The sequence below is a fragment of the Serinus canaria genome, chromosome 21 (assembly GCF_022539315.1).
Source record: "Serinus canaria isolate serCan28SL12 chromosome 21, serCan2020, whole genome shotgun sequence".
NCBI classification, from domain to species: Eukaryota; Metazoa; Chordata; class Aves; order Passeriformes; family Fringillidae; genus Serinus; species Serinus canaria.
The window spans coordinates 1,727,176-1,754,844 of NC_066334.1; the positions used below are offsets into that span (position 1 = coordinate 1,727,176).

The 27,669-nt window shown below is 57.9% G+C and overlaps 2 protein-coding genes across 4 annotated transcripts in view; both read right to left on the bottom strand.

Moving 5' to 3' along the window:
* Positions 1-1,577: 1,577 nt before the first annotated feature.
* Positions 1,578-27,669, bottom strand: part of LOC103820979 (protein-arginine deiminase type-1-like) — a 28,561-nt gene continuing 2,469 nt past the window's right edge. The window contains exons 2-16 of one of the 2 annotated variants that reach the window (XM_050982678.1): positions 27,370-27,544; positions 25,977-26,046; positions 24,485-24,558; positions 23,601-23,718; positions 23,397-23,522; positions 22,562-22,737; positions 22,378-22,481; positions 21,744-21,867; positions 20,827-20,934; positions 20,592-20,743; positions 16,887-17,031; positions 16,390-16,483; positions 16,116-16,195; positions 15,599-15,724; positions 1,578-1,848 (exon numbers count right to left, since the gene is read on the bottom strand). In XM_050982678.1, the coding sequence (XP_050838635.1) occupies positions 1,615-1,848; positions 15,599-15,724; positions 16,116-16,195; positions 16,390-16,483; positions 16,887-17,031; positions 20,592-20,743; positions 20,827-20,934; positions 21,744-21,867; positions 22,378-22,481; positions 22,562-22,737; positions 23,397-23,522; positions 23,601-23,718; positions 24,485-24,558; positions 25,977-26,046; positions 27,370-27,544 (1,906 nt within the window). In that variant the 3' untranslated portion in view covers positions 1,578-1,614. Of the gene's footprint in view, positions 1,849-15,163; positions 15,520-15,598; positions 15,725-16,115; positions 16,196-16,389; positions 16,484-16,886; positions 17,032-20,591; positions 20,744-20,826; positions 20,935-21,743; positions 21,868-22,377; positions 22,482-22,561; positions 22,738-23,396; positions 23,523-23,600; positions 23,719-24,484; positions 24,559-25,976; positions 26,047-27,369; positions 27,545-27,669 lie in introns of those variants that run through there. The other variant, XM_050982676.1, reaches the window with a different exon arrangement.
* On the bottom strand, positions 1,858-12,795 carry LOC103820980 (protein-arginine deiminase type-3-like). Of its 2 annotated transcripts, XM_050982680.1 has the most exons (14): positions 11,122-12,793; positions 9,971-10,043; positions 8,786-8,847; positions 7,543-7,660; positions 6,788-6,913; positions 5,880-6,058; positions 4,971-5,074; positions 4,782-4,893; positions 4,598-4,705; positions 3,942-4,090; positions 3,700-3,844; positions 3,518-3,611; positions 3,191-3,270; positions 1,858-2,704 (listed from the first exon to the last, which is right to left on the bottom strand). In XM_050982680.1, the coding sequence occupies exons 1-14, from the start codon at positions 11,461-11,463 to the stop codon at positions 2,522-2,524; spliced, it is 1,875 nt and encodes a 624-aa protein (XP_050838637.1). In that variant the 5' UTR covers positions 11,464-12,793; the 3' UTR covers positions 1,858-2,521. The 2 variants fall into 2 exon arrangements, with proteins under 2 accessions (XP_050838637.1, XP_050838636.1); XM_050982679.1 differs by having other exon boundaries at positions 2,614-3,270; positions 11,122-12,795.

Consider the following 27,669-nt stretch of genomic DNA (forward strand, 5'->3'; position numbering starts at 1 on the left):
GGATCCCTTTAGGGATCTGGGATCTCTAAAGAGCAGCTGCCCACACCTGGTTTTTCCCCTATATTCCCTTTTTTTCCCCCAGTATTCCCATTTTTTGCTGGTTTTCCCTACTCTGGGTGCTACAGTTTTTGGGATTTCCCCCCTCCCACCCCTCCAGCATCCGCAGGGATCCCGGATCCCATCCCAGCAGCATTCCTGGATCCCAACCCAGCAGCATTCCCGGGCTCCCCGCCCTCACCCACCCCGGGGACATCTCAGGGATCACGAGGGGAGTCCCAAAGGAATTTTTTTCCCGGGAATTCGGGGTTTTTTCCTTCTGGCGAATGGTTTGGCCCGGGATCAGCCGGAATTCCCGCATTCCCAGTTCCCTCCGTGCCAGGTCACTGTGCTGGAATCTCGAGGTGCCTTCAGGAGCAGAGCCCAGCTCTGCCCCGCGCCATTCCCGCTCCCTTTGGGCCGTTTTTAGGGATTCTCCTGGATTTTTCCATGGATTTTTGCTCCTTCCCATCTCCCCCGGGGCGGCGCTCGGGGAGTTTGCAGTAAAAAACAAATGGGTTTTGGTCAATTTTTGGGATCGGGGGTCGTTTTCCAGGAGGTTTTAGAGGGGAGATCCCAGGCGGGGGGAGCAGCCAGCAGGAAAATCCCAAATCCTGCTTTTTTAGCAGTGTTTAGGATTTGGAGTGGGGAATCACCAAAACCCCACTTCAAGCCCCAAAAGCTGGGGGGGGGGGGGGGGGGGTTGTTCCCACATTCCATAGGGGCCATTCCTGCATTCCCAGGGAATTCCTGAGTTTTGGGAAGGATCCAGGAGGCTCATTCCTGCATTCCTGAGGGGCCATTCCCACATTCCCGAGGAATTCCCAGCTTGGGGAAGGATCCAGGTGTGCCGTTCCCGCATTCCCATGGGGCCATTCCTGAGGAATTCCCAGCTTGGGAAGGCTCCAGGAGGGGCTGCGGGAGCTGCCGGAGCCAGGCCAGAGGAGGCTCCAGGGGGATCAGAGGGATGGAGCAGCTCTGCTGGGAGAGCTGGGAATGCTCACCTGGAGGGGAGAAGCTCCAGGGAGAGCTCAGAGCCCTTCCAGGGCCTGAAGGGGCTCCAGGAGAGCTGGAGAGGGACTGGGGATAAGGATGGAGGGACAGGAGCCAGGGAATGGCTTCAGACTAAAGAGGGACAGTTTGTATTGGGATGTTTGGGATAAATCCTTCCCTGAGAGGGTAGGAAGGGGCTGGGATGGAATTCCCAGAGCAGCCCTGGCTGCCCCTGGGTGCCCAAGGCCAGGCTGGACATTGGGGCTTGGAGCAGCCTGGGACAGTGGGAGGTGTCCCTGCCCCCGGGAATGGATGAGCTTGAAAGTCCCTCCATCCCAAGATTCCATGTTTCCCTGGTTCCACGATTCCATAATTCCCTGATCCCACGTGGATTTTTGGCACCGCGACAGCGGTTCCAGAGCCCCACCCCCACCCCACTCCCCACCAGTTTCACCAGTCCAGCGTTCTCCCAGTGCCAGGAGAGCCCCGCGGCCGCAGCCCGGATTTATTTCCAGCCCCGAAGGCACTCGGCAGGGACAGGGCGGGGACTGGGGCGGGAGGGGACGCGGCGGGGCCGGAGCCCCCTCAGGGCTCCATGTGCCACCACTTGAAGGCGAAGGGCTTGCGGCGCACGTTGGTGCCGCAGTGCACCTCGCCCGACAGGAGGTGGTAGGAGAAGAAGTCGTCGATGAAGGTGCAGGAGAGGCCCAGCGGCTCCAGCAGCTCCCGCACACGCTGCTCCAGGCAGCAGCGCCCGCCCACCACGGGCCCGAAGGGCTTGGGGATGCCCAGGTGCCGGCCCAGCACCAGCATGTTCACCTGCAGGGCACGGGGAGTGCAGCAGGGAGCGGCCAGGGACAGCCCCAGCCCTTCGGGGAACATCCTGATCCCAGCAGGGCACATCCCAGCCCAGGGACATCCCGGCCCCAATCCCACCCCAGGGCACATCCCGGCCCAGGGACAGCCCCATCCCTTCAGGGCACATCCTCATCCCAGCAGGGCACAGCCCCATCTCTCCAGGGCACATCCCCATCCCTTCAGGGCACATCCTTATCCCTTCAGGGCACATCCCAGCCCAGGGACATCCCCATCCCATCAGGGCACATCCTCATCCCAGCAGGACACATCCCAGCCCAGGGAATATCCCGGCCCTGATCCCACTCCAGGGACATCCCAGCCCCGATCCCATCAGGGAACATCCTGGCCCTGATTCCTCCCTGGGGAGATCCCAGCCTGACCCCACCCCAGGGAGCATCCCGGCTCAATCCCATCAGGGAACAACACAGCCCAAATCCCACCCTGGGGAAACCTTGACCCCATCAGGGAACATCCCAGCCCCGATCCTGGCTTGGGGACATCCCAGCCCCAGTCCCGATCTCACCCTAGGGAGCATCCCAGTCCCATTCCGGCCAGAGGAACCTCAATCCCATCAGGGAACATCCCAGCCCCGATCCCGGCCCCAATCCCATCTGGTAACATCCCGGCCCCATCCCTAACCCTGATCCCAACCCCAATCCCACCCCGGGGAGGTCAGGGGTGCTACTACCATGTCCGGGAAGAAAGCCTCGGCCTCCGAGGTGGCGTTGCTCCGGAAGAGCTGCGGGATGTCCAGGATGTCCGGCTCGGCCAGGCCCAGCGAGCGCTTCAGGATGTCCCGGTTCCAGCTGATGCAGCTCTGGGAGCCACCAGGGAGGGAGGGACAGAAGGGGGACAGCGGGATGGGGAGATGGAGGGACAAAAGGATGGACAAATGATGGGACAAAGGGGGGGAAAGGGATGGAGGAACAAGGAGATGGACAATGGGATGGGGAGATGGAGGGATGAAGGCATGGGAAAAGGGACAGAGGGATGGATGTCAGGATGGGCAGGCAGCTGGAGGGAGGGATGGATGGATGGATGGATGGATGGATGGATGGATGGATGGATGGATGGATGGATGGATGGATGGATGGATGGATGGATGGATGATGGATGGATGAGGGAGGGAGGAAGAGATGGATCCATGGAGGAAGGGATGGATGGAAGGAGGGACGGAGCAGTGGGGAGATGGATGGAGAGAAGGGTGGTGATGGAGGATGGGTGGAGGGATGGAAGGGAGGAAGGAGGGATGGGGAGACAAAAGGACACGGATGGGTCGGAGCCTCCTGCTCCCCGTCCTCACCTGGGCGTAGTCGTTGAACTTGCGGAGCTCCTCGTTAGCCAGGATCTCGTTTATGGTTGGCTTGGGCACCCTGTCCAGCCCTGCCGAGAGGGAGCCAGGCTGGAATTCCACCCCAGGTCAGCCGGGCTCAGCTCCAGCTCTGACCCCGGAGCAACCCAGCAACCCAACCCCTGCAGCTTTTATTAATTAATTAATTAATCAATCAATTCTCCTCCATTCTGCCCCCACTTCCCAGCCGGCTTTCAGGGTCCATCCAGCTCCCCCACCACATTTTGCAGGAAAAAGGGGAAACAAACCCATGGATCCCCACTGCCCGTCCTGCCCTACCCTGGAACATCGCGGCCTCGCCGAACCCCTCCTCCTGCTTCTCCTTCAGGAGCTGGTAGCAGGCGCTGGGGCTGGCCAGGAGCAGCCGGAATCCCTGCGGGGAAGGAGGAGGAGGAGGAGGAGGAGGTGAGGAAGGCTCTGAGGGTCTCATCCCGCTTTTTTCCACTCCCGGGACCCGTTACCTTCCGGTCGGGCGCAGGGACGAAGCTCAGGAACTCGTCCACGTGCCCGACGCTGAGCCAGTCCGAGAAGAGCTCCACGGGCGCCTGCACCTTCTGGGCCAGCAGGAAATCCCGCACGGCCTTGGCCATCCTGCGGCCGCCCACCCTGCGGGAGCGCCGGGCTTGGGGGAGGCTCCGCTCGGAGCCCACCCCACACGGGCCCGGGAAATCCTGGCTCTGGGCTTTCCCTGCTCCCGGCTCACCTGGGGAAGCTGCTGCCGATCAGGATGCGCCCCAAGGGGTACTCCTTGCCCCGCACCGTCACGGGCGGGCTCACCTCCAGATTCCCGAAGGAATCCAGGCTGGAAACGCCCTCTGGAGCCGGCCGGGCCACGTAGCCAAAATCGGGGCCCTGGGTGGTGGGAAAATGGGAGAAAATGGTTTAAAAAATGCAGCTGTCAGCACCAAATCCTCTGTGCTGGAGCATCCCACCCCAAAAATGCAGGAGATAAGGGGATCTATCCCAATTTTTAAAGGCATTTATCCCAGTTTTTAGGGGATTTATCCCAGTTTTTAAAGGGATTTATCCCAGTTTTTAGGGGGTTTAACCCAGTTTTTAAGGGATTTATCCCAGTTTTTAGGGGATTTATCCCAGTTTTTAGGGGATTTATCCCAGTTTTTAAGGGATTTATCCTAGTTTTTAAAGGGATTTATCCCAGCTTTTAGGGGTTTTATCCCAGTTTTTAGGGGATTTATCCCAGTTTTTAAAGGGATTTATCCTAATTTTTAAAGGGATTTATCCCAGTTTTTAGGGGATTTTTCTCAATTTTTAAAGGGATTTATCCCAGTTTTTAGGGGATTTTTCCCATCTTTTAGGGGGTTGCCAGGCTGGGCCTGGCAGGAGGAAGGGGCTGGATACCAGGATGCTCTTGACAGGAAAATCCTTCAGGCCAAGGTCCCGGGGCGAGTCGAAGACCACGGGGAGGGTCTTGTGGGGGGCTTGGATGTAGCCGAACTCCATCTCATCCTGGAGGAGGGACGGAGAATTTTGGGACCCCCCAGCGCTGCGGCGGCGAGGGGGGGCCGGGCGCGCCCGCTCCCACCTGGATCCAGCGGTCCTGGCGGTTCTGCGGCGCCGGGCACACGGTCAGCGGGCACCGCGCCCGCTCGGCCAGCGCGCCCACGGCCGCCACAAACTCCTCGTTCTTGGCCACGCTGGGGGGAAAACGGGAGAATCGGGATTTGGGAGCGGATCCGGCGCGCGCAGGGTGGGAGCGCCCAGCAGCACCCACCTGCAGACAAAGACCTCGAGCGGCGCCGCCGTGTTGGGCGTCATGATCCAGGGAGCCACACGGAACACCACGGTGTCCGTGAAGATCGGTGACTCCAGGAGGCCCTGGGATGGCAGGGATGGAGTTTGGGATCAGTCCCCACTGACCCAACCCCCCTGGGATGGCAGGGATGGAGTTTGGGATCAGTCCCCACTGACCCAACCCCCCTGGGATGGCAGGGATGGAGTTTGGGATCAGTCCCCACTGACCCAACCCCCCTGGGATGGCAGGGAGGGAGTTTGGGATCTGTGTTCGCTGTCCCAACCCCCCCCTGGAGTGGTGCGGATGGAGTTTGGGATCTGTCCCCATTGTCCTACCCCTCCTGGCATGGCAGGGAAGGAGTTTGGGATCTGTCCCTGCTGTCCCAGCCCCTCCAGGAAAGAAAACTTGAGGGAAAAGTGGGAGAACGGGAGTTCTGGGTGGTGGTAGAAAGGGAAAATTAAGGGAAAATGGGGGTTCTGGGATGGTGGGGATGGAGTTCAGGATCTATCCCCATTGTCCCAGCCCACCCTGGGATGGTGGGAATGGAGTTTGGTATCTGTCCCTGCTGTCCAACCCCCTTTGGGAAGGCAGGGATGGAGTTTGGGATCTGTCCTCGCTGTCCCAACCCCCCCTGGAGAGTTGGGGATGGAGTTTGGGATCTGTCCCTGCAGTGCCATCTCCCCCTGGGGAGAAAAATTGAGGGGAAAGTGGGAGAATGGGAGTTCTGGGTGGTGACAGAAAGGGAAAACTGAGGAGAAAATGGGGATTCTGGGATGTTTGGGATGGAGTTTGGGATCAGTCCCTGCTGTCCCAGCCCTCCCTGGGATGGTGGGGATGGAGTCTGGGATCTGTCCCCGCTGTCCCACCCCTGGTGCCCCCAGGCCGGACCTTTCCAGGGCTCTCGAGCAGGGTGACATGCAGGGACACGAGGCCCGAGAATCCCACGTCGGGGAAGGCCAGGCCCTCCACGTAGAAGACGCTCTCGTGGTGGTGCCGGCTCGGCCGCACGCTGTAGCTCAGCTTGGAGCCCCCCAGGACGGGCTGGAACATCTCCAGCTCGGTGCCATCTGCGGGACACATCGGGGACCCCTCCAAGCCAAACCCCAGCCCCGTTCCCACAGCGTTCCCCCTCGTCCCTAAAGCCGCCCCGAACCCCGCGGGGAGCGAACCCCGCCTGGATCAGCTCCCATCAGGGTCTGGGGGTCAGCTGGGAATTCCTAATCCCATTAGGGCCTGCGGGCCCATCCAGGAATCCCCAATCTCACTGGGGTCTGGGGGTCAGACAGGAATTCCCAATCCCATCAGGATCTGGAGCTCAGCTGGGAATTCTCAATCCCATCGAGGTCTGGGGCTCAGCTGGGAATTACCAATCCCACCGGGGTCTGGGGCTCAGCTGGGAATTCCCAATCCCATTAGGGCCTGTGGGTTCATCCAGGAATCCCCAATCCCACTGGGGTCTGGGGGTCAGCTGGGAATTCCTAATCCCACTGGGGTCTGGGGCTCAGACAGGAATTCCCAATCCCATCGGGGTCTGGGGCTCAGCTGGCAATTCCCAATCCCATTAGGGCCTGCGGGTTCATCCAGGAATCTCCAGTCCCACTGGGGTCTGGGGCTCAGCTGGGAATTCCCAATCCCATCGGGGTCTGGGGGTCAGACAGGAATTCCCAATCCCATCGGGGTCTGGGGCTCTCCGGGGGCATTGGAGAAGCAGCGCAAGGATCTGGGGTTGATCCCGGCGAGCCGGGGGGGTCTGTGCCCCCAAAATCCCCCCAAATCCCCCAAATCCGGGCACTCACTGCCCCCGTAGAAAACCCTGATCTTGTCGGCGTGGCCGAAGTCCAGGTGCAGCAGCAGGCGGTGCCCGGCGAAGGTGGCGCGGGGCCCGCGCGTCCTCAGCACCAGCTGTGCCATGTCCTGCAGGTCTGGGGAACGGGCACGGCTCAGGGAAAGCCGGGGGGAAAGGGGAAAACCTGGGGGAAACTGAGGGAGAAGAGGGAAACCGAGGGAAAAGCGAAAACTGAAGGAAAAGGGAGAAACTGAGGGAAACTTGGGGAAAAGGGGGAAGCTGAGGGGAAAGGGGGAAATTGGGGTAAAAGGGGAAAACCTGGGGAAGAGGGGAAACTGAGGGGAAAAGTGAGAAACTGAGGGAAAAGGGGGAAACCCAGGGAAAAGGGGAAAACTGAGGGGAAAGGGGAAAAACGAGGAAAGGGGAAAAATGAGGAAAAAGGGGAGAAGTGGGAAAATTGGGGGTTCTGGGCTTGGGTAGGGAGGGAAAACTGAGGGAGAAGTGGGAGAAAATTGAGGGAAAAGTGAGAGAGTGGGAGGGGTCCTGGGCTGTGGTAGGAGGCAAAAATAGAGGGGAAAATGGGAAAGCGGCGGGTTCTGGGCTTTGGAAGAAAGGGGAAATTGCGGGAAAAGTGGGAAAATTTGGGCTCTGGGCTGCGTTAGGAATGGAAAATTGAGGAGAAAGTGGGAAAATTAAGGGAAAAGGGAGGGAAAAGTGGGGAAGGGGAGGGGGAAGCGAGAGACGGGGGCTGGGGGCTGTCGGGACCATTGTAGGAGCGCACGGCGCCGTCCTCGTTGTCCAGGCCCTCGGCGCCGGGGTCGTCGCGGTCGCAGTTGACGAGGAGCACGGCCCCGTGACCCTCGGGACCCCACGTCCAGCTGGCCTGGGGACACGGAGCGGGGCCGGGCTCAGCCGGGAATGCCCAATGCCACTGGGTCTGGGCTCAGCCGGGAATGCCCAATCCCACTGGGGTCTGGGCTCAGCCGGGAATGCCCAATCCCACTGGGTCTGGGCTCAGCCGGGAATGCCCAATCCCACTGGGTCTGGGCTCAGCCGGGAATGCCCAATCCCACTGGGGTCTGGGCTCAGCCGGGAATGCCCAATGCCACTGGGGTCTGGGCTCAGCCGGGAATTCCCAATCCCACTGGGGTCTGGGCTCAGCCGGGAATGCCCAATCCCACTGGGGTCTGGGCTCAGCCGGGAATGCCCAATCCCACTGGGGTCTGGGCTCAGCCGGGAATGCCCAATCCCACTGGGGTCTGGGCTCAGCCGGGAATGCCCAATCCCACTGGGTCTGGGCTCAGCCAGGAATGCCCAATCCCATTGGGGTCTGGGGGTCAGACAGGAATTCCCAATCCCACTGGGGTCTGGGCTCAGCTGGGAATTCCCAATCCCATTAGGGCCTGCGGGTTCATCCAGGAATCCCCAGTCCCACTGGGTCTGGGCTCAGCCAGGAATGCCCAATCCCATTGGGGTTTGCGGGCTCATCCAGGAATCCCCAATCCCATTGGGGTCTGGGGGTCAGACAGGAATTCCCAATCCCACTGGGTCTGGGCTCAGCTGGGAATTCCCAATCCCATTGGGGTCTGGGCTCAGCCGGGAATTCCCAATCCCATTGGGATCTGGGGTCAACCGGGAATTCCCAGTCCCATTGGGGCTCTGGGGGTCAGCTAGGAATTCCCAATCCCATTGGGATCTGGGGTCAGTCGAGAATCCCCAATCCCTTTGGGGCTCTGGGGTCAGCTAGGAATTCCCAATCCCATTGGGGTCTGGGGTCAGCTGGGAATCCCCAATCCCTTTGGGGTCTGGGGCTTATCCGGGAATCCCCAATCCCCTTGGGGTCTGGGGGTCAGCTGGGAATTCCTAATCCCATTGGGGTTTAAAGCTCAACCAGGAATTTTCAATTCCATCAGAGCCTGGAGGCTCATCCAAGAATTCCCAATCCTGTCAAGGCCTGGGGGCTCATCCATGAATTCCCAATCCCAGTGTTCCCAGCCCCTCTGGATACCTTGTCCAGCAGTGTCCGGCACACGGCCCCGCTGCGGGTGACGTCAGCGTCCAGTGACACCTCTGTGGGACAGGGATGAGATGGGAAAGGGGAAATCCTGGGAATGGGGGATTGGGGAATGGGGGATTGGGGAATGGGGAATTGGGGATTGGGAATGGGGGATTGGGAATGGGCGATTGGGAATGGAGGATTGGGAATGGGGGTTGGGATGGGGGTTTGGGAATGGGGGATGGGAATGCGGGATTGCGGAATGGGGGATTGGGAATGGGGGATGGGAGGTTGGGGAATGGGGATTGGGGATGGGGGTTGGGAATGGGGATTGGGAATGGGATTCGGGAATGGGGGATTGGGAATGGGGGATTGGGGAATGGGGGATGGGAATGGGGGATTGGGGAATGGGGGTTGGGAATGGGGATTGGGAATGGGGATTGGGAATGGAGATTCAGGAATGGGGGATTGGGAATGGGGGATTGGGAATGGGGATTCGGGAATGGGGGATTGGGAATGGGGGATTGGGGAATGGGGGGTTTGGGAATGGCGGTTGGGAAATGGGGAATTGGGGAATGGGGGATTGGGAATGGGGGTTGGGAAATGGGGGTTGGGAAATGGGAATTGGGGAATGGAGGATTGGGAATGGGGGATTGGGGAATGGGGATTGGGAATGGGGGAATGGGAGATTGGGAATGGGGGATTGGGGAATGGGGGTTGGGAAATGGGAATTGGGAATGGGGGATTGGGAATGGAGGATTGGGAATGGGGGATTGGAAATGGGGGTTTGGGAATGGGGGATTGGGGAATGGGGGATTGGGAATGGGGGATTGGGGAATGGGGGTTGGGAATGGGGGATTGGGAATGGAGATTCAGGAATGGGGGATTGGGAATGGAGATTCAGGAATGGGGGATTGGGAATGGGGGATTGGGGAATGAGGGACTGGGAATGGGATTCGGGAATGGGGATTGGGAATGGGGATTGGGAATGGGGGATTGGGGAATGGGGATTCAGGAATGGGGGACTGGGGAATGGGGGGTTGGGGAATGGGGTTTGGGAATGGGGGATTAGGAATGAGGGATTGTGAATGGGGGACTGGGAATGGGGATTGGGGAATGGGGGACTGGGAATGGGGATTCGGGAATGGGGGATTGGGAATGGGGGATTGGGCCGGGGGCTGGGGCTGTGCCCCTTACCCACGCAGGTGAGGTAGAGCACGGCCCGGCCCGCGGGAACCCCGCCGTCCTCACGGAAATAGGAAATCCTGACCTGCAACGAGGAGCGGGGCTGGCACCGAGCCGGCCGGGCGGGATCCCGGGATCCCCTGGGAATCCCAGTGCCCATCCCAGCACCCTGCAGGAATCCCGGGATCCAGCAGGAATTCCAACACCCAGAGGGGATCCCAGCACCCATCCCAGCACTCAGTGAGGATCCCGGTATCCAGCGGGAATCCCAGGATCCAGTGGGAATCCTGGGATCCAGCAGGAATCCTGGGATCCTCAGGACTCTCTACACCCAGCAGAAATCCTGGGATCCAGTGGGAATCCTGTCACCCATCCCAGCACCCAGTGAGGGTCCTGGGATCCAGTGGGAATCCTGTCACCCATCCCAGCACCCAGTGAGGATCCCAGCACCCACTGCAGGACCAGGTGGGATCCTGGGACCTAGAGGAGATCCCAAACCCAGTAGGAATCCCAGCACCCAGTGGGATCCAGTGGGAATCCCAATACCCAGCAGGAATATTGGGATCCAGCAGGAATCCAAACACCCAGCAGGATCCAGCGGGAATCCAAAATCCCATCAGGAATCCCAGGATCCAGCGGGAATCCAAAATCCCATCAGGAATCCCGGGATCCAGCAGGAATCCCAACACCCAGCAGGATTCCAGGATCCAGCAGGAATCCCAACATCCATCAGGATCCCAGGATCCAGCAGGAATCCAAACACCCAGCAGGATCCAGCGGGAATCCAAAATCCCATCAGGAATCCCGGGATCCAGCAGGAATCCCAACATCCAGCAGGATCCCAGGATCCAGCGGGAATCCCAACACCCATCAGGATCCCGGGATCCAGTGGGAATCCAAACACCCAGCAGGATCCAGCGGGAATCCAAAATCCCATCAGGAATCCCAGGATCCAGCGGGAATCCCAACACCCAGCAGGATCCCAGGATCCAGCGGGAATCCAAACACCCAGCAGGATCCAGCGGGAATCCAAAATCCCATTGGGAATCCCAACACCCATCAGGAATCCCGGCATCCAGCAGGAATCCCAACACCCATCAGGATCCCGGGATCCAGCGGGAACGCCGTCCCCCCTCCCGGCACCACGGGGATCCGTCGCGCACCTTCTCGTCGCCCACGTCCTTGCTGGGCTGCTCCATGGCCAGCAGCAGCTCGGGCCGCGCGCCCAGGGGCCAGCGCCCGACGCTCGAGGGCAGCTTCACGCTCCGGGCCTCGTGCAGCACCCACAGCTTCACCCCCGGCGAGGCCTGAGCCTGGAAGGAGGCGGCGCCGCGCGGGGCCGAGCTGGAACGGGGAGCGGGGTCAGGGACGCGGAATTCCGCCGGGAGCGCGGCTGAACACACGCGTGCCCGGGAAACGCCGCCCCAGCAGGGGCTGGGATGTGGAACTGGGGGAAATCCTTTAATTGGGAATGAATCCTGGGGTTTGGAATAGCAGCAAGTCATGGGACATTCAGATATTCCCAGAAAATTCAAATATTCCTGGGAAACGCCACCTCAAGGGCTGGGATTTGAAATGGGGGGTGAAACCTTCCAAAGGGAAAAAATCCCGGGGTTTAGAATATCAGCGAGTCATGGAAAATTCAAATATTCCCAGAAAATTCAAATATTCCTAGAAAACGCAACCTCAGCAGGGGCTGGGATGTGGAACTGGTTAAAACCTTCCAAAGGGAACAAATCCTGGGGTTTGGAATACCAGCGAGTCATGGAAAATACAAATATTCCTGGAAAATGCCACCTCAGCAAGGGCTGGGGTGTGGAACTGGTGTAAAACCTTCAAAGGGAACAAATCCTGGGGTTTGGAATATCAGCGAGTCATGGAAAATTCAAACATTCCTGGAAAATTCAAATATTCCCATAAAATTTAAATATATTTAATATTCCTTGGAAATGCCACCTCAGCAAGGGCTGGGATGTGGAACTGGGGTGAAACCTTCCAAAGGGAACGAATCCCAGGGTTTGGAATATCAGCAAGTCATGGAAAATTCAAATATTCCCAGAAAATGTGATTTCAACAAGGGCTGAGATATGAAATTGGGATAAATCCTTCAATGGGAAAAAACCCTGCAATTTAGAACAGCAAAAAGTCCTGGAAAATGCAAAAAATCCTGGAAAACGTGGAGGCAGCAAGTGCTGAGCTGTGAAACTCTGAGAAATCCTTTAATACAAACAAACCCTGAAATTCAGAACGGCAACAGGTCCTGGAAAAGGGAATTAATCCTGGAAAATGCAACTGCAGCCCGTGCTGCAAGAGGAAATGGGGATAAATCATTCACGGCGGAAAAAATCCCGCAGCAAATCCTGCAACCTGGGATTGCAGGGATTCCCTGGATGTGCAGAAATCCTGGGATTGCATGGATTCCCTGGATGTGCACAGATCCTGCAAGCTGGAGTTGCATCGATTCCCTGGATAGGCACAAATCCCCCAAAACGTGCGGGCAGCCGCTCCCGGAAGAGGCAATTCCCGCAAATCCCCAAAGGCGATTAAAGCAAATCCCGCCCGAGGCTGCGAACCCGGGGCAAGGCGGCGGCGCCAACCCCGCGGCAGGAATCCCTGGAAAAACCCCAAATCCCGGGATATTCCCGGTGCAAAGCGCGCCTGGGAATACACGGGAATAGGCGGGAATGAATCCCACGGAAAGAACCGCAGGGATCGCTCCGACATGCCCCAAATCCAGAGATATCCCCGGTGCCAAGCGCGGCCCGTCCTGCCATGGAAAACGGGAATAAACGGGAATAAATCCCACAAAAATAACGGCAGGAATGGCTCCGAAACGCCCCAAATCCTGCAGCAAAACCCGCGAACCTCCCGAGGGCAGCGGGGACGGGCCCCGGCCGCGATGCGATCGATGCCGGCGCTGCCCGGGGCTGGTTTGGGCACGGATCTCCCCAAAATCGGCATTTCCGAGCGCGGCCGGGCAGGCCGGAGCCCGTCCCGCCCCGCCCCGCTCGGGAGGCCGCGGGCGGCGGGCCCGGAGCGGATGCGGACCCGGGAGAAGGAAACGCAGGAATGGGAAAATTCCGGGCCGGGGCAGCGGAGGGGACGGGCAGGGAGCAGGGAGCAAAACCCCGGAGCCGCTGCGGAGAGAGAGCCGGAGCCGGGCCGGGGTTCGCTCTCTGCCCGCCCCCAACGCGGGAAATAAGAAATGTTTCTTATCTCATCCCGCCGGGATGTGGGGCGCAGCGTTAAAACCCCAAAAAGGGCTTGTGGCACCCCAAAGTGGGAAAATCCCGCTGGGAATGGTGCGGCCGGGCTGCTGCGGAGATGTTCAGAGCGTCTGTGAGGGATGGACAGAGGGACGGACAGAGGGATGGACAGATGGACAGCAGGATGGACAGAGGGATGGACAGATGGACAGAGGGGATGGACAGAGGAATGGACACTGGGAAGGGACAGTAGGGATGGACAGCAGGGATGGACAGATGGACAGCGGGATGGACAGAGGGATGGACGGAGGGATGGACAGATGGACAGAGGGATGGACAATGGGAAGGGACAGTAGGGATGGACAGCAGGGATGGACAGATGGACAGATGGACAGAGGGATGGACAGAGGGACAGTGGGGATGAACCGTAGGGATGGACAGCGGGAAGGGACAATGGGGATGCACACTGGGAAGGGGCACCGGGAATCCCACCCTTCCCCCTCCCGGGACAGCATCCCCTGGGAAAAGCCCCCGGAGCAGCAGCACCGCCCCCGCCCCACCGCGCACTATTTTCGGGCTTTGGTTAATGGGATCACGGGGAAAAAGCGGATTTGTGCCCCGCGCTCACCCGCACACGTCCAGGGCCAGCTCGGTGCCCAGCACGCACACGGCGCTGCCGGGGCGCTGCGTGGACAGCTGGACACGGCGCTGCTGCGCCATCGCGGCCGCCCCGGGCACCCTCGGGTGCCGCGCCCGGCGGCCGCGGGGGATTTATAAAGCCGGGCTGCTGGGAGGGGATCAGCCAAAGCCCGGCCTAATCCCACCTCCGGGCTGGGTGTGCGCGGGTCCGGCCGCGCTCCCGGCGGTCGGAGCGGGGGGAAGCGGCCCGGGACGCCCACGGGATGTTCGGGGCTCCGGGGGGCTCCGGGCTCCGGCCAGCACCGAGGGACGCGGGGGGAGCGGCCCCCGTCCGGCCCACGCCGTGAAATATTCACCGCGACACCCGAGCCGCGCTGGGCCCGCGCCAGCGCCGGGCACGGCCGGGTTCGATTTCTCCTTCTGCTGAAAGGTTTCGTTTGTTCGGCCGGGACAAAGCGCTGGAATTCTCCCTCCGGGGAGGGCCGGCGGGGCGGGGAGGGCGCTCGGCCGGCTCCGCGGGGCGCTGCCGGGGGCTGTCACCTGCGCTGGGGACAGCGGACCCCCGGCGGCTTTAATCGCCTTTGTTTTAATTAAAGCCTCGGCTGCGCGTGGGGGCGGAGAGCCCTTTGTCCCTGCAGCTGTTCCCAAACCCCCTCCCCGCCGTCACGCGCGGCCCGGATTTAATGTCGCTCCTCGGGACCCGTGAATATCAGCAGGGACACAGCCCCAGGGAATGGGGTTGGAAATGGGGTCAGAAATCCGCTTTTGGGGCAAAAGGTGGGCGGGGGAGCGGGATGCGTGGGAGCATCCCGTGCGGTTCTCCAGCGCCGCAGGAGTTCGAGCCGCAGGTGCGGCTGCACCTCAGGAACGCTGCCAGGGGAGCAAATTGCCCAAAATAAGCGTGTCCGGCCCCAGAACTGCAGCGGGGCTGAGCAGGGCCGGGCCGTGCCCGGGGCACGGGGCGGGTTTCGGTTCCCGGGGCGGTGCCAGGCGGTGCCAGGCGGGTGCCAGGCGGGCACGGGGAAGTGTTGCGCTCCGGTGGAGACGAAGAGCGGAGGAAATTCCCTCCTGGAGAAGGGGTGAAAAGGTCCCGAGGAGGGCAAGGAGGGGTTCCTGCAGCCTGAGAACCAGGTTCCCCAGAAGGAAGCGATTTTTTGGCCAAAACAGGAAACTTTGGGGTGTCATCAGCCGCTGACTCCGCGGCCGTAGGATGGAGCCTGCACCCCCAGCGCAGCCTCCCCACCCCTGCTGTCCCCACCAGCCCCAAACCAAAGCCCCGTGCCCAAAACCAGGCTTCAAACGACATCTTCACGCCGGGAGCGGAGGAAGGAAGGACAAGAAACGGGGAAGCGCTGCCCCCTCAGTGTCCGTGAAGCTTTATTGGCCAAACCCGAGCTGTCGGTGCTTTTCCGGCGCAGGAAATGCACCTTCCCCTGGGCTGCAGGAAATGCACCTTCCCCTGCAGGACCCGGCCCAGGGGGGTCAGGGCTCCATGTGCCACCACTTGAAGGCGAAGGGCTTGCGGCGCACGTTGGTGCCGCAGTGCACGTCCCCCGACAGGAGGTGGTAGGAGAAGAAGTCGTCGATGAAGGTGCAGGAGAGGCCCAGCGGCTCCAGCAGCTCCCGCACACGCTGCTCCAGGCAGCAGCGCCCGCCCACCACGGGCCCGAAGGGCTTGGGGATGCCCAGGTGCCGGCCCAGCACCAGCATGTTCACCTGGAGGGCACGGGGAGTGCAGCAGGGATGGATCCCAGGGGATTGGGATCGGGGCAGGGTTGCGGGGTCGGGGTCTCACCATGTCTGGGAACAGCGCGTCGGCGCGGGAGTTGGTCAGGATGAAAAGCTGCGGGATGTCCACGATGTCCTGCTCGCTCAGCCCCAGCTCCTGCTTCAGCAGGTCGCGGTTCCAGTCGATGCAGCGCTGTGGGAAGGACCCGGAACTGCCATCCCAGCCCTCCACATCCCACCCACTGGCCCCGCTGGATCCTGCCTGGATCCCACCTATTCCTGTGCACAACCTCCCACCCCACCCCACCCCACCCCACCCCACCCCACCCCACCCCACCCCACCCCACCCCATCCCATCCCATCCCATCCCATCCCATCCCATCCCATCCCATCCCATCCCATCCCATCCCATCCCATCCCATCCCATCCCATCCCATCCCATCCCATCCATCTGCCACCTCCCTGTCCCTTGGGTCGTCTCCCTCTCCTCGCCCCCTCCGGGCACTCCGGCCATTCCCCAGCCCCCAAATCCCTCCCTGCACCCCGGAACCCCCTGAAGGAGGAGGGGATCCCCCGGGTCCCACCTGCACGTGGCGGTTGTCGCTGCGCAGGGACTCGTCCGCCAGGATCTCATCAATGCTCTTCTGCTCCCTGCCCTTCAGCCCTGGGGTGTGGGAGCAGTCAGGGACAGAGGGATGGACAGTGGGATGGACAGAGGGATGGACATTGGGATGGACAGCAGGAAGGGATGGTGGGAAGGGACAGCGGGATGGACACTGGGAATGGATACTTGGAAGGGACAGCAAGAAGGGACAGCAGGAATGCCGTTCCCTAGGGATGGCCTCAGCCGGCCCTCACCAAGGAACTGCGTGGCCTCCCCGTGGCCCTGCTGCTGCTTCTCCTTGAAGAGTTTGTAGCAGGCGTTGGGACTGGCCAGGAGCAGCCGGAATCCCTGCGGGACAGAGCCTGGGGGTCAGCCCTGGTGTGGGGATAAAACACCCCAGAGTCTGCCTGGGAGGCACCACGGCCATCCCAAACCCAGCCCTGGGGCCATGAGATGCCCACAGAGATGCCAAATCCATCCCCAGGGCCATGGATGCCCATGCCAATCCCAAACCCAGCCCCAGGGTCATGGGATGCCCATAGCAATTCCAAATCCATCCCAGGGCCATGGGATGCCCATGCTAATCCCAAATCCATCCCAGGGCCATGGGAAGCCCATGCCAATCCCCAATCCATCCCCCCGGGTCACCCCAAAGGGGCTCCATGCCCCAGAGCCCCAGAAGGACAAAGAGCTGCCAAAGGGGATTTTTGGGGTGCTGTGAAGAGCCCTGGGCAGGCTCTGGGGTCGGCACCTTCCTGTCCAGGGCAGGGACGAAGGTGAGGAACTCGTCCACGTGGCCCACGCTGAGCCACTCCGAGTAGACCTCGAGCGGCGCCTGCACCGTCTGCGCGAAGAGGAAATCCCGCACGGCGCGGCACATCCTGCGCCCGGCCATCCTGCGGGACAGCCTGGGGTGGGCACTGCTCCCGCCCCAAAACCCTCGCCCCTAAAACCCCCCCTCCCCCCAAACCCCGGCCCCAAAACCCCTGCCCCTAAAACCCCCCCTCCCCGCCCCAAAACCCCTGCCCCAAAAACCCCCCCTCCCCCCAAACCCCCTGCCCTAAAACCCCCTCCCTGCCCCAAAACCCCTGCCCCAAAACCCCCCTCCCCCCAAACCCCTGCCCCAAAACCCACTCCCTGCCCCCAAACCCCTGCCCCAAAAACCCCCCCTCCCCCCAAAACCCCTGCCCCAAAACTCCCCCTCCCCCCAAACCCCTGCCCCAAAACTCCCCCTGCCCCCAAACCCCTGCCCCAAAACCCCCTCCCCAAAATCTCCTCCCTGCCCCAAACCCGCTGCCCACCCCAAACCCTCCCCAGACCCCCCGATCCCCACAAGGCCCATTCCCATCCTGTTTTCCAGGGAAAATGGCCCGAGCTGCACTACAGACACCCACGTATTTAATACACGGAATAATATAAATTCTAGATTGTTCTGCTCTCATAAAGATTTATCTGCCTAAGGGCCCGATTATGTATCATTGCCTCTGTTATCTGTTAACATGGTCCTGTGCTATAGATAAACTGTGGTGATGTATGCAATACGTGTAAATATACATTGCTAAAGCTCTGGGTTATATAAATATATCAATATCAATATTTATTACTAGATCCCTATAATATATAAACATCCATTGCTAAATCCCTATCCTATATAAACACATCAGTATAAATACACGTTACTAGATCCCTATATCATATAAATATATTGCTAAATCCCTATATTATATAGATATATATTACTAAATCCCTATCTTATATAAATACACATTACTAAATCTCTATATTTTATAAATATACATTTTGCTAAATCCCTATATTACATAAATATATCAAGATAAATATATATTGTTAAAATCGGATTTTATATAAACATATATTACTAAATCCCTACCTTATATAAATACACATTACTGGATCCCTATATTATATAAATATACATTTTGCTAAATCTCTATATTACATAAATATATCAATTTATATATCATTAAATCCATATATTATATAAATATATATTACTAAATCCCTACCTTATATAAATACACATTACTAGATCCCTCTATTATATAAATATACATATTGCTAAATCCCTATATTACATAAAAATATCAATATAAATATATATTATTAAATACATATATAAATATATATTACTAAATCCCTCTCTTATATAAATATGCATTACCAGATCCCTATATTATATAAATATATCAACATAACTCCCTGTGTTTTAGATAAATACATCAATATATCACTATATTATATAGAGAGTTAATATATGCACGCTATGTAAATATATACTGCTAAATCCCTATATATAGAAATAAATATATTTCAAAATTTCTATAATATATAAAATATATATCACTAAATCCCTCTCTTATATAAATATATGTTACTAGATCCCTAATATTACATAAATATATGAACATATCTCCCTGTATTTTAGATAAATACATCAATATATTGCTGTATTATATAGAGGGTTAATATATACATGCTATATAAATATATACTGCTAAATCCCTCTCTTATATAAATATATATTGCTAAATTCCTAAAATACATAAATATATATTACTAAATCCCTAATATTCCTTAAATATATCAATGCCTTCCTGTATTTTAGATAAATACATTGATATATCCCTACATTATATATAAAGTGTGTTTATATGTGTTATATAAACATATACTGCTAAATCCATATATTATATAAATATACATTACTAAATCCCTCTTATATAAACACATATTACTAGATCCCTAATATTACTTAAATATATCAATATGTCTCCCTATATTTTAGATAAATACATGAATATATCCCTATATTATATAGACATGTTAATATATGCATGTCATAGAAATATATACTGCTAAATCCCTATATAATTTGAATATATATATATTGTTAAATCTCTATATTATATAGATACATATTACTAAATCCCTATCTTACACAAATATATATTACTTGATCCCTAATATTACATAAATATATTGGTGTGTCTCCCTGTATTTTAGATAAATACATCAATATATCCCTATATTATATATAAAGTGTGTAAATGTATATGTGATATATGTTGCTAAATCCCTATAAATATTTAAGTACAAATATATATTGCTAGATCCCTAATATTCCATAAATCTATCAGTGTGTCTCCCTGTGTTTTGGGTAAATACATCGATACATCCCTATAAAGTGTGGAAATGTACATGTGATATAGATATATATTGCTAGATCCCTATAAATACAGCAGTACAGATATACATTGCTAGATCCCTGATATTCCATAAATATATCAGCGTGTCTCCCTGTGTTTTGGACAAACACATGGATATATCCCCTCATTTTCCATAAACACCTCTCCAGGCCGGATCCATCCGTAGGGATGGGATCATTCCACACCCGGTTCTGCTCGGGCGCCTCTGGGATGAGTTTTTCCCATCCCTGCAATTCCCAAATCCCGCCTCACTTTGGTGCGAGGGCCAAGTTTTCTTAGACAGAACGGCCTGGGAAGACGTTAATTAAATTCCTGGTAATGAGGGACAACTGGGGTCCCAGTGGGGCTGGGAAAATCCCATTTCCCTGCCTTTCCTTTCCTCTGGAAGCAGCGCGAGCCCCGGGCTGGGACGGGAGCGTCCCGTGGGTTTTTAGGGATGGAGCAGGCGGGATCTGGAGCGGGTGTTGTTCTTCCCGGAAAATGCCCTCCTTTGTGGAGGCTTTGCAGGGAGCTTTGTTCGCTGCCGAGCAGCGCCCGCCCTGGGCACAACAACCCCCGGATATTCGGGATTTCATGGGCACAACGACCCCCGGTTATTCGGGATTTCATGGGCACAACAACCCCCGGATATTCGGGATTTCATGGGCACAACAACCCCCGGATATTCGGGATTTCATGGGCACAACAACCCCCAGATATTCGGGATTTCATGGGCACAACAACCCCCGGATATTCGGGATTTCATGGGCACAACAACCCCCAGTTATTCGGGATTTCATGGGCACAACAACCCCCGGTGGTTCGGGATTTCACCCTGTCCTGGGCTCCCCGCTTCGCTCCCAAAGAACAAACCCAGCCTGGGAGTGCGGGACTGGAGGAAAAGGGGTGAAAACGGGAAAAAACGGGAAAAGGGGAAAAGGGGGAAACGGGAAAATGGGAAAAAGGGAAATGGGAAAGGAGAAAATGGGAAAAGGGGAAAAAGAGGAAAAAAGGAAAAAGGGGGAAAAGGGGGAAAGGGGAAAGGGGGAAAGGGGGAAAAGGGGAAAGGGGGAAAGGGGGAAAAGGAGAAAAGGGGAAAAGAGGAAAACGGCGGCCGGGTTTTGTGAGGGTCGGAGGAGCAGCCGTGGGGTTTGCCTGTAAAATCTGGGATTTGATGGGCATGGGGACCAGGTTTTTTCTCCGAGAGGTTCCCGAGGGAGGGTTTTGGGGTGTCCCGAGGGAGGGCTCACCAGGGCAGGGGGCTGCCGATGAGGATCCGCCCCAGCGGGTACTCCTTGCCGCGCACCGTCACCGGCGGGCTCACGTCCAGGTTCCCGAAGGAATCCAGGCTGGTCACGCTCTTCCCGGGGGGCTCCCGGGTCACGTAGCCAAAATCCGGGCCCTGGGAAAGAGGGAAGAGGTGCCAAGGACCTCCTGTGAGGGGATTTTGGGGAGAAAAAGGGGGATTTCGATGCAAGGACACACCAGGATCTTCTTAAAAGCGAAATCCTTCAGGCCTCTGTTCCTGGGAGAGTCGAAGACCACGGGGAAGGTTTTGTGTGGAGCTTCCACGTAGCCGAACTCCAGCTCATCCTGTGGGAAGGAGACGAGGAGGAGGAGGAGGAGGAAGGCTCCCAGGGGTGATAGGAATCTCCACCAGGGATGTGGGGAGGGTGGGGCAGGAAATGGGGTGAGCCAAGCCTGAACCATCGAGGAGGCTCCTGCACAGCCCTGCTGGGGTGACAACACAGCCATGGTGTCCCCCTGGGGTCCCCTGGCACTGGGACTCTCCTGCACAGCCCTGTGGGGTGACACCAGAGCCACAGTGTCCTCCTGGGGTCCCCCTGGCACTGGGACCCTCCTGCACAGTCCCACAGGGCCCCCCTTTCAATGGGGCCCCCTTGTACAATGAGGTCACTCTCAAGGTGTCCCTTGGGTCCCTCTTTCAAAGGACCACAGGGACCCTTCTGCAAAAGGGACCCCTTGCAATGTCCCATGGGGTCCCTTTTGCAGCAGGGACCCCTTGCAATGTCCCATGGGGTCCCTTTTGCAGCAGGGACCCACTTGCAATGTCCCATGGGGGCCCTTTTGCACTGGGTTCCCCTTTGCAATGTCCCATGGGGTCTCTTTTGCAATGTCCCCACAGGGTCCCCTCCCTCACTGGGGTCCCCCCTGCAGTGGGGCCTCTCCTGCAGAGCCCCCCGGGGTCCCTGTCCCGGTGCCCCTCTGTGTCCCTGGTGCCAGGCCGGGCTCCCTGGCCATTGTCCCTGTCCGTGTCACCCTGGCAGCATTCCCTGTGCCTCAGTGCCCGCTCCCTGCCCCAACCCCTGGCGTTCTGGAGCTGTCCAAGCCACGGAGGGGCTCTCTGTGCCCGGGGGCCCTGGGGGGCCGGGCGGGCTGACCTGGATCCAGCGGTCGCTGCGCGAGTCCTGCTCGGAGCACACGGTCAGTTTGCAGTTGGCTTTCCGCAGCAGCGCCCGCAGCCCCTCCAGGAAGGCCTCGTTGGAATCCGAGCCCTGCTTGATGCTGGGGGACAGCGAGGGGCCGGGGCTGCGAGGGGGATCTCAGGGAGCCCCCAAAACCCCGGCCCTGCCGCTCGTTCCTCAATCCTGAGCACCCTGGGCAGCATTCCAGCAAGGGAATGGAGCTGGAGCAGGAACTGCAGCCTTTGTGGGACTGGAGCTGGAGAGGGAACTCCAGCATTTCTCCTTGGGATTTAAACACCCACCCCGGGCAGCATTCCTGCATGGAATTGGACCTGGAGAAGGTCTTCCAGCATTTCTCCTTGGGATTTAAATGCCCTGGGCAACATTCCTGCATGGGAATGGACCTGGAGAGAGAACTCCAGCCCTTCTCCTTGGGATGGAAATGACTCCCGCAGCAGCAGCTGGCTCCCTTCCCAAACATTCCCAGTCAGGAATGCCTAAGCCTGGCTCACGTAGGGCTCCACACAGCCAGGAAGGGTCGGGAACTCCTCCCTGGAGAGTGCCCCAGGGCAGGGGACACCCCTGTCCATGGTGGGGACACCCCTCCTACCTGCAGACAAACACCTCCAGGGGCTGCTGGGTGTTGGGCGTCATGATCCAGGGCGCCACGCGGAACACCACGGTGTCCGTGAAGATCGGCGTGCCCGGCGAGTCCTGGTGGAGCCAAAACGGAGTCTGGGACCTCCACCACGGGGGGGTTTGCCAGGGGAGGGGTGGGGCCGACCCCCCCGTACCTTATGGGGCACCTCCAGCAGGCTGGCGCTGAAGGACACGAGGCCGGTGAAGCCCCTGTCGGGGAACGCCAGCCCCTCCACATAGAAGGTGCTGTCCCCGTGGCCAGCGTGGTCCAGCACGTAGGAGAGCTTGTCCGGGCCCAGCACGGGCTTGTAGCTTGGGTAGGCATCACCACCTGGGGAACTCCAACTCAGCAGCCTGGAGAACCCCGGATTCCCACCCCGAACTCAGCCTGGAGAACCCCAAATTCCCACAGCCTGCCCACAGGGGGACACACCAGCAGGAGGAGGAGGTGGCTGGTGCCCAAGGGTAGCAGAAGAGCCTCCTCCTCCTCCTCCTCCTCCTCCTCCTCCTCCCCGGGGAACATGCTTGATCTTCCCAGGACAAAGAGGGCTCCGTCCCCTCGGGTCCAGCCCTTTCCAGGTGCGTGGCTCCGGCTGAGGATCTAATGACACCCTTGGCTCCCCGGACCTGATTTTCGGCGCGGAGCTGCCGGGGATCCAACTGTTCAAAGGCGAAGGGTGCTGCCCAACGGGATGGGCTGCTTGGCTGCTTGGCTCCCTGCCCGAGCCAAAACAGTGCCGGGAGCCACGTGGGGGTTCCCGCGCCATGGGAATGTCAAAATTCCAGCCCTTGTTGGGAAAAGCCTCTTTGGAGTCTTCTCCCCCTTGGTTTTTTCCCCTATAGCCCCACCCCGTGCAGCAGCAGAAGAGCTTTGGGGATTAAAGGGTGATTACAGCAAGTAGAGGTGCCCCAATGAACAAAACCTGCAGGGTTGGCGGGTCTTGGGGTCCCGCAGGGCTGCTGGGGGCAGGGGAAGGCAGAGGCACTCACGGACGGCGTGGAACACCCGCACTTTGTCCGCGTCGCTCTCGGGGACGTGCAGCACCACCGGGTACTCGGCGAAGATGGCGCTGGGGCCCTCGGTCCGCAGCAGCATCACCGACATGTCCTGGAGGTCTGGGGGACACAGGGGACACGGAGGGAGGGGATGGCAGCAGGAAAGCCCCCAGGGAGCCCCTCGGGGTCACAGCCCACCTGCCGGGGTCCGTATGTCCGCCTGGCCGCTGTCCGTGCCCCCCGCGCCGGGGCTGTCCCGGTCACAGTTGACCAACAGCACGGCCCCTTGTCCGTCCGGGCCCCACGTCCACTTGGCCTGGAGGAGAAGCACCGAGAGGGGACAGGAGTAGGATTTCCCCCATCCTGGGCTGAGGAAAGCCGCAGGCTCGGAGGAGAACCCGACCGCAGCAAGGAAACGCCAGCGCCGCTCAAACCGCCCCATCCCAAGGGCAGCTCCAGCAGGACCTGCACGGACTGCTCCGAGATTTTATCTCTCAGCCAGGCTGGAAGTGCCTCCAGCCTCGCCTGGACACGGCTGCAGCGCCTCTGGAAGCTCAGCCCATCTTGATACCAATTTGCGCCGCCGATCAGGCTGTGGTTAATTAGCCCGGCTGATCTGTGGTTAATTAGCCCGGCTTGAGGGCCCGGGCACAGGCAGATGTATGGCCAAAGGGGGAAATCTGCTGCTGTTTGCTCAGCTCATTCAGTGACACCTTTGGGGCCCAGAAAGGAAAAGAGAAAGAGAAAGGAGATGGAAGAGAAAGAGAAGAGAAAGGGAGGAAAAGGGGAAGAGAAGTGGAGGAAAAAAGGGAGGGAAAAGGGAGGAAAAATGGAGAAAAAAGGGAAGAGAAAGGAAGAAAAAGCCGAGAGTTTTCTCCTGCAGGATCCTCAGGGCCAGGCTGTAGCTGCAGGTGGTTTTGGCGTGGAATAGGAAAATAAATCCTTTTCCTGCTCAATTAGTAGGCTGAGGATCTGCCGGGCTGTTTGCCCTCACGGGGACACCACCCAGCTCCCTGTCCCCCCTGGAGATTTTCCAGGAAGAGGCCGGGGATGGATCCGCCCTGCCAGGATGCTCTCCCCACCTTGTCCTTGTCCTTGTCCTTGCCCTTGCTCTTCACTCGGCCGCTCCGGCTCCAGTCCACATCCAGGGACACCTCTGGAACAGCGAGAGGGAAGGAAGCCATGGGCAGGGGATGGGCTCTCAGGGCTGTTTTGGGCTCCTCCTTGGCACCATGGCCCCACACCAACCCCACCTCACCGCCCCCGAAGCTGCTCCAGACCCAACAGAACAGGAGAAGAAAATCCAACCCAGCGGCTTTGCCATGACTTACCCTCTTTGATCTCCAGCTGTCTCCTCTCATTTTGGTTCCCCCCAGCAGGGACGTCCCCACTTCATGGCAGACTTTATGTTTTCATAGCATTTTTTATGTTTTCATGTCAGATTTTTTTGTTTTCATGGCAGATTTTACGTTTTCATAGCATTTTTTCATGGCAGATTTTGTTTTCATGCATTTGTTTTTTCATGTTTTCATGCCATTTTTTATGTTTTCATGGCAGATTTTATGCTTCCATGGCATTTTTTACATTTTCACCCCTTTCCTATTGACTGTCCTGTTTTCCACAAAGCCAAAACACAGCGGAGGCACAAAACTGTGTTTTCACTGTGGCTGAGCAAACACCCAAATAATTTCTAGGAAATCTGAGGACTTCCCCTCACAGAGCTCTTCCTGCCCCAAATTTCTGCCTCTGCTGCAGAGATTTACCAGTGACCTCATCCAAAACCCACCTCAATCCTGACCCAAAACTCCTCCAGATGGGACACACAAAGTGTGGAAAACACAGGGATTGAGTCAGAGATTGTTCTCCTTGGGGCAGAGAGGACAGCGCGGAAAAGCCAGCAGAGAAACTCTGAATCCAACCAAGAGAACATTTGGAAGGCAAAATCCCTGTGGCCAGTGGTGGCCCCAGTTGGCTCCAGCAGGGCCCATCGGCCACGGGACGCGGGAAACCTTCAGCCTCTCCAGGGGCTATTCTGGGAGGCGTCGGCACGACTTGAGGACACGGGTCAGACTGTCATGTGAACGCTTCAGAAAATCCCAAATTTAGGGTAATTAATCCATCCAAGTGGAGACTTCTGCACCCAGACCGGTTGTCTAGACTCCCTTTGTAGTCAGCAGGGGAGAGCAGGCATTTGGAGGGGATGATTCACCTCACCCCAAACTCCTGAAATAGGTCAGGCACCGCTTCGGTGCCGATCCCTCTCCCCTCGCTGCTGTGGAGGAGGCGCCGGCCGGAGCTGGGTGAGGAGATCTCCCGTGGATCCTCTTTTCCCAAGGAACCACCTCGGCAGGCACAGGAGGATGCTCCTGGGTGGGGACACGGCCCGCCCTCCATCTCTCCCACACCATATAAGGCAATGTTTAATTAATCATGGTTTAATTATTTCCCTCTTGCCCGTCAGCATCGGTGAACACCCAAACTTTTATTGCCTATGGCCCCCAAGGAATTCCAGCCTCGTGGATCCAGCCAGATCCCAAGAGACCAGGAATTCCTGGAGCCTTGGTGGGCACCTACCGACACAGGTGAGATACAGCCAGGCCACCGCCAGCTCGTGGCCCTCGCGGTCGTAGTAGGAGATCTTCACCTGCAGAGACAGCCCCACACTGTGACCCACACCCTGCTGAGCTGGTGGGATCTCCATCCCCACACTGTGACCCACACCCCGCTGAGCTGGTGGGATCTCCATCCCCACACTGTGACCCACACCCTGCTGAGCTGGTGGGATCTCCATCCCCACACCGTGACCCACACCCCGCTAGTTGGTGGGATCTCCATCCCCCCTCACTGTGACCCACACCGCCACCATGCTGGTGGGAATCTCCATCCCCACACTGTGGACCCACACCCAGCGAGCTGGTGGGATCTCCACCCACACTGTTGACCCACACCCTTCGTAGGCTGGTGGGATCTGCCCCATCCCCGCACTGTGACGCCCCACCCCGCTGAGCGTGGGATCTCCATCCCACACTGTGACACACCCTGCGAGCTGTTGTGATCATCCTCCCCACACCGGTACCCACACCCTGCTGAGCTGGTGGTCTCCTCCCCACACCGTGACCCCCACCCCCACACGCTGAGCTTGTGCGGATCAGATCCATCCCCCCAGAACGGTGACCCACACCCCGCGAGCTTGGTTGGGATCTCCATCCCACAACTGTGACCACACCCCGCTGAGCGGTGATCTCCAGCCCTCACTGTGACCAGAAACACCCGCTGATCTGTGGATCTCCATCCCCACACCGGGACCCACACCCCGCTTAGCCGGTGGTATCTCCTCCCCACACCGTGACCCACACCCTGCTGACTGGTGGGATCTCCATCCCCACACTCTGACCCACACCCTGCTGAGCTGGTGGGATCTCCATCCCCACACTGTGACCCACACCCCGCTGAGCTGGTGGGATCTCCATCCCCACACCGTGACCCACACCCCGCTGAGCTGGTGGGATCTCCATCCCCACACCGTGACCCACACCCCACCAGGCTGGTGGGATCTCCATGCCCTCCTGGGATCACAGTTTGAGGCCCCACAAGGATCACCACTCCAACCCCTGCCTGCCCACCCAGCCGGGCGCTGGGAGGACCATCCCAGCCGTTCTCCATTAATCACAGTTCATTGGAACCCTCTGTGCCATCTTCAGCACAAAATCAGACTGGAAAAAGTCAGACTTGGGGTATTTTTTGCTGCCTGGCACCGACTTTTGCAACTGCTCTGATGTTGTCATTAGGGCACCAAGTGGGACCTTCTCCTTCTGGGTTTCGTTTCTCGTCAGTGCCAATTACACAACTCTGCTCGAGCTTTCCCCATGACAAACCACCCTGGTGTCAGCATAACTCAGGAATCCTCAAGCTTTCCCAGGAAATGTCACTTATTTCCCCCAGTTTGACCACAGGAACAGCACCTGACCTGGTTGTCATCGACAGTCCTGCTGGTGACATCGATGGTCACCACCACCTCAATGTCAGGATCCAGTGGCCACCGGGCGTCCAGGCTGGGCTTTGTGGCAGGGCTGTGGATCATGTGCACCGTCACCGCCGGCGTGGCGTGCACGTCAAAGGACACGGCACCTCTCGGGGTGGACCTGGAATGGAGCAACCTCGGCTCAGGGACCACGGGAGCCAAGTCCCCAAACCTGGAATTAAGCCCAGCCGCGACTGGGCGGGAGGGGCCCTGAGACCATCCCTGGGTGATGAAATGGTCCCTGGA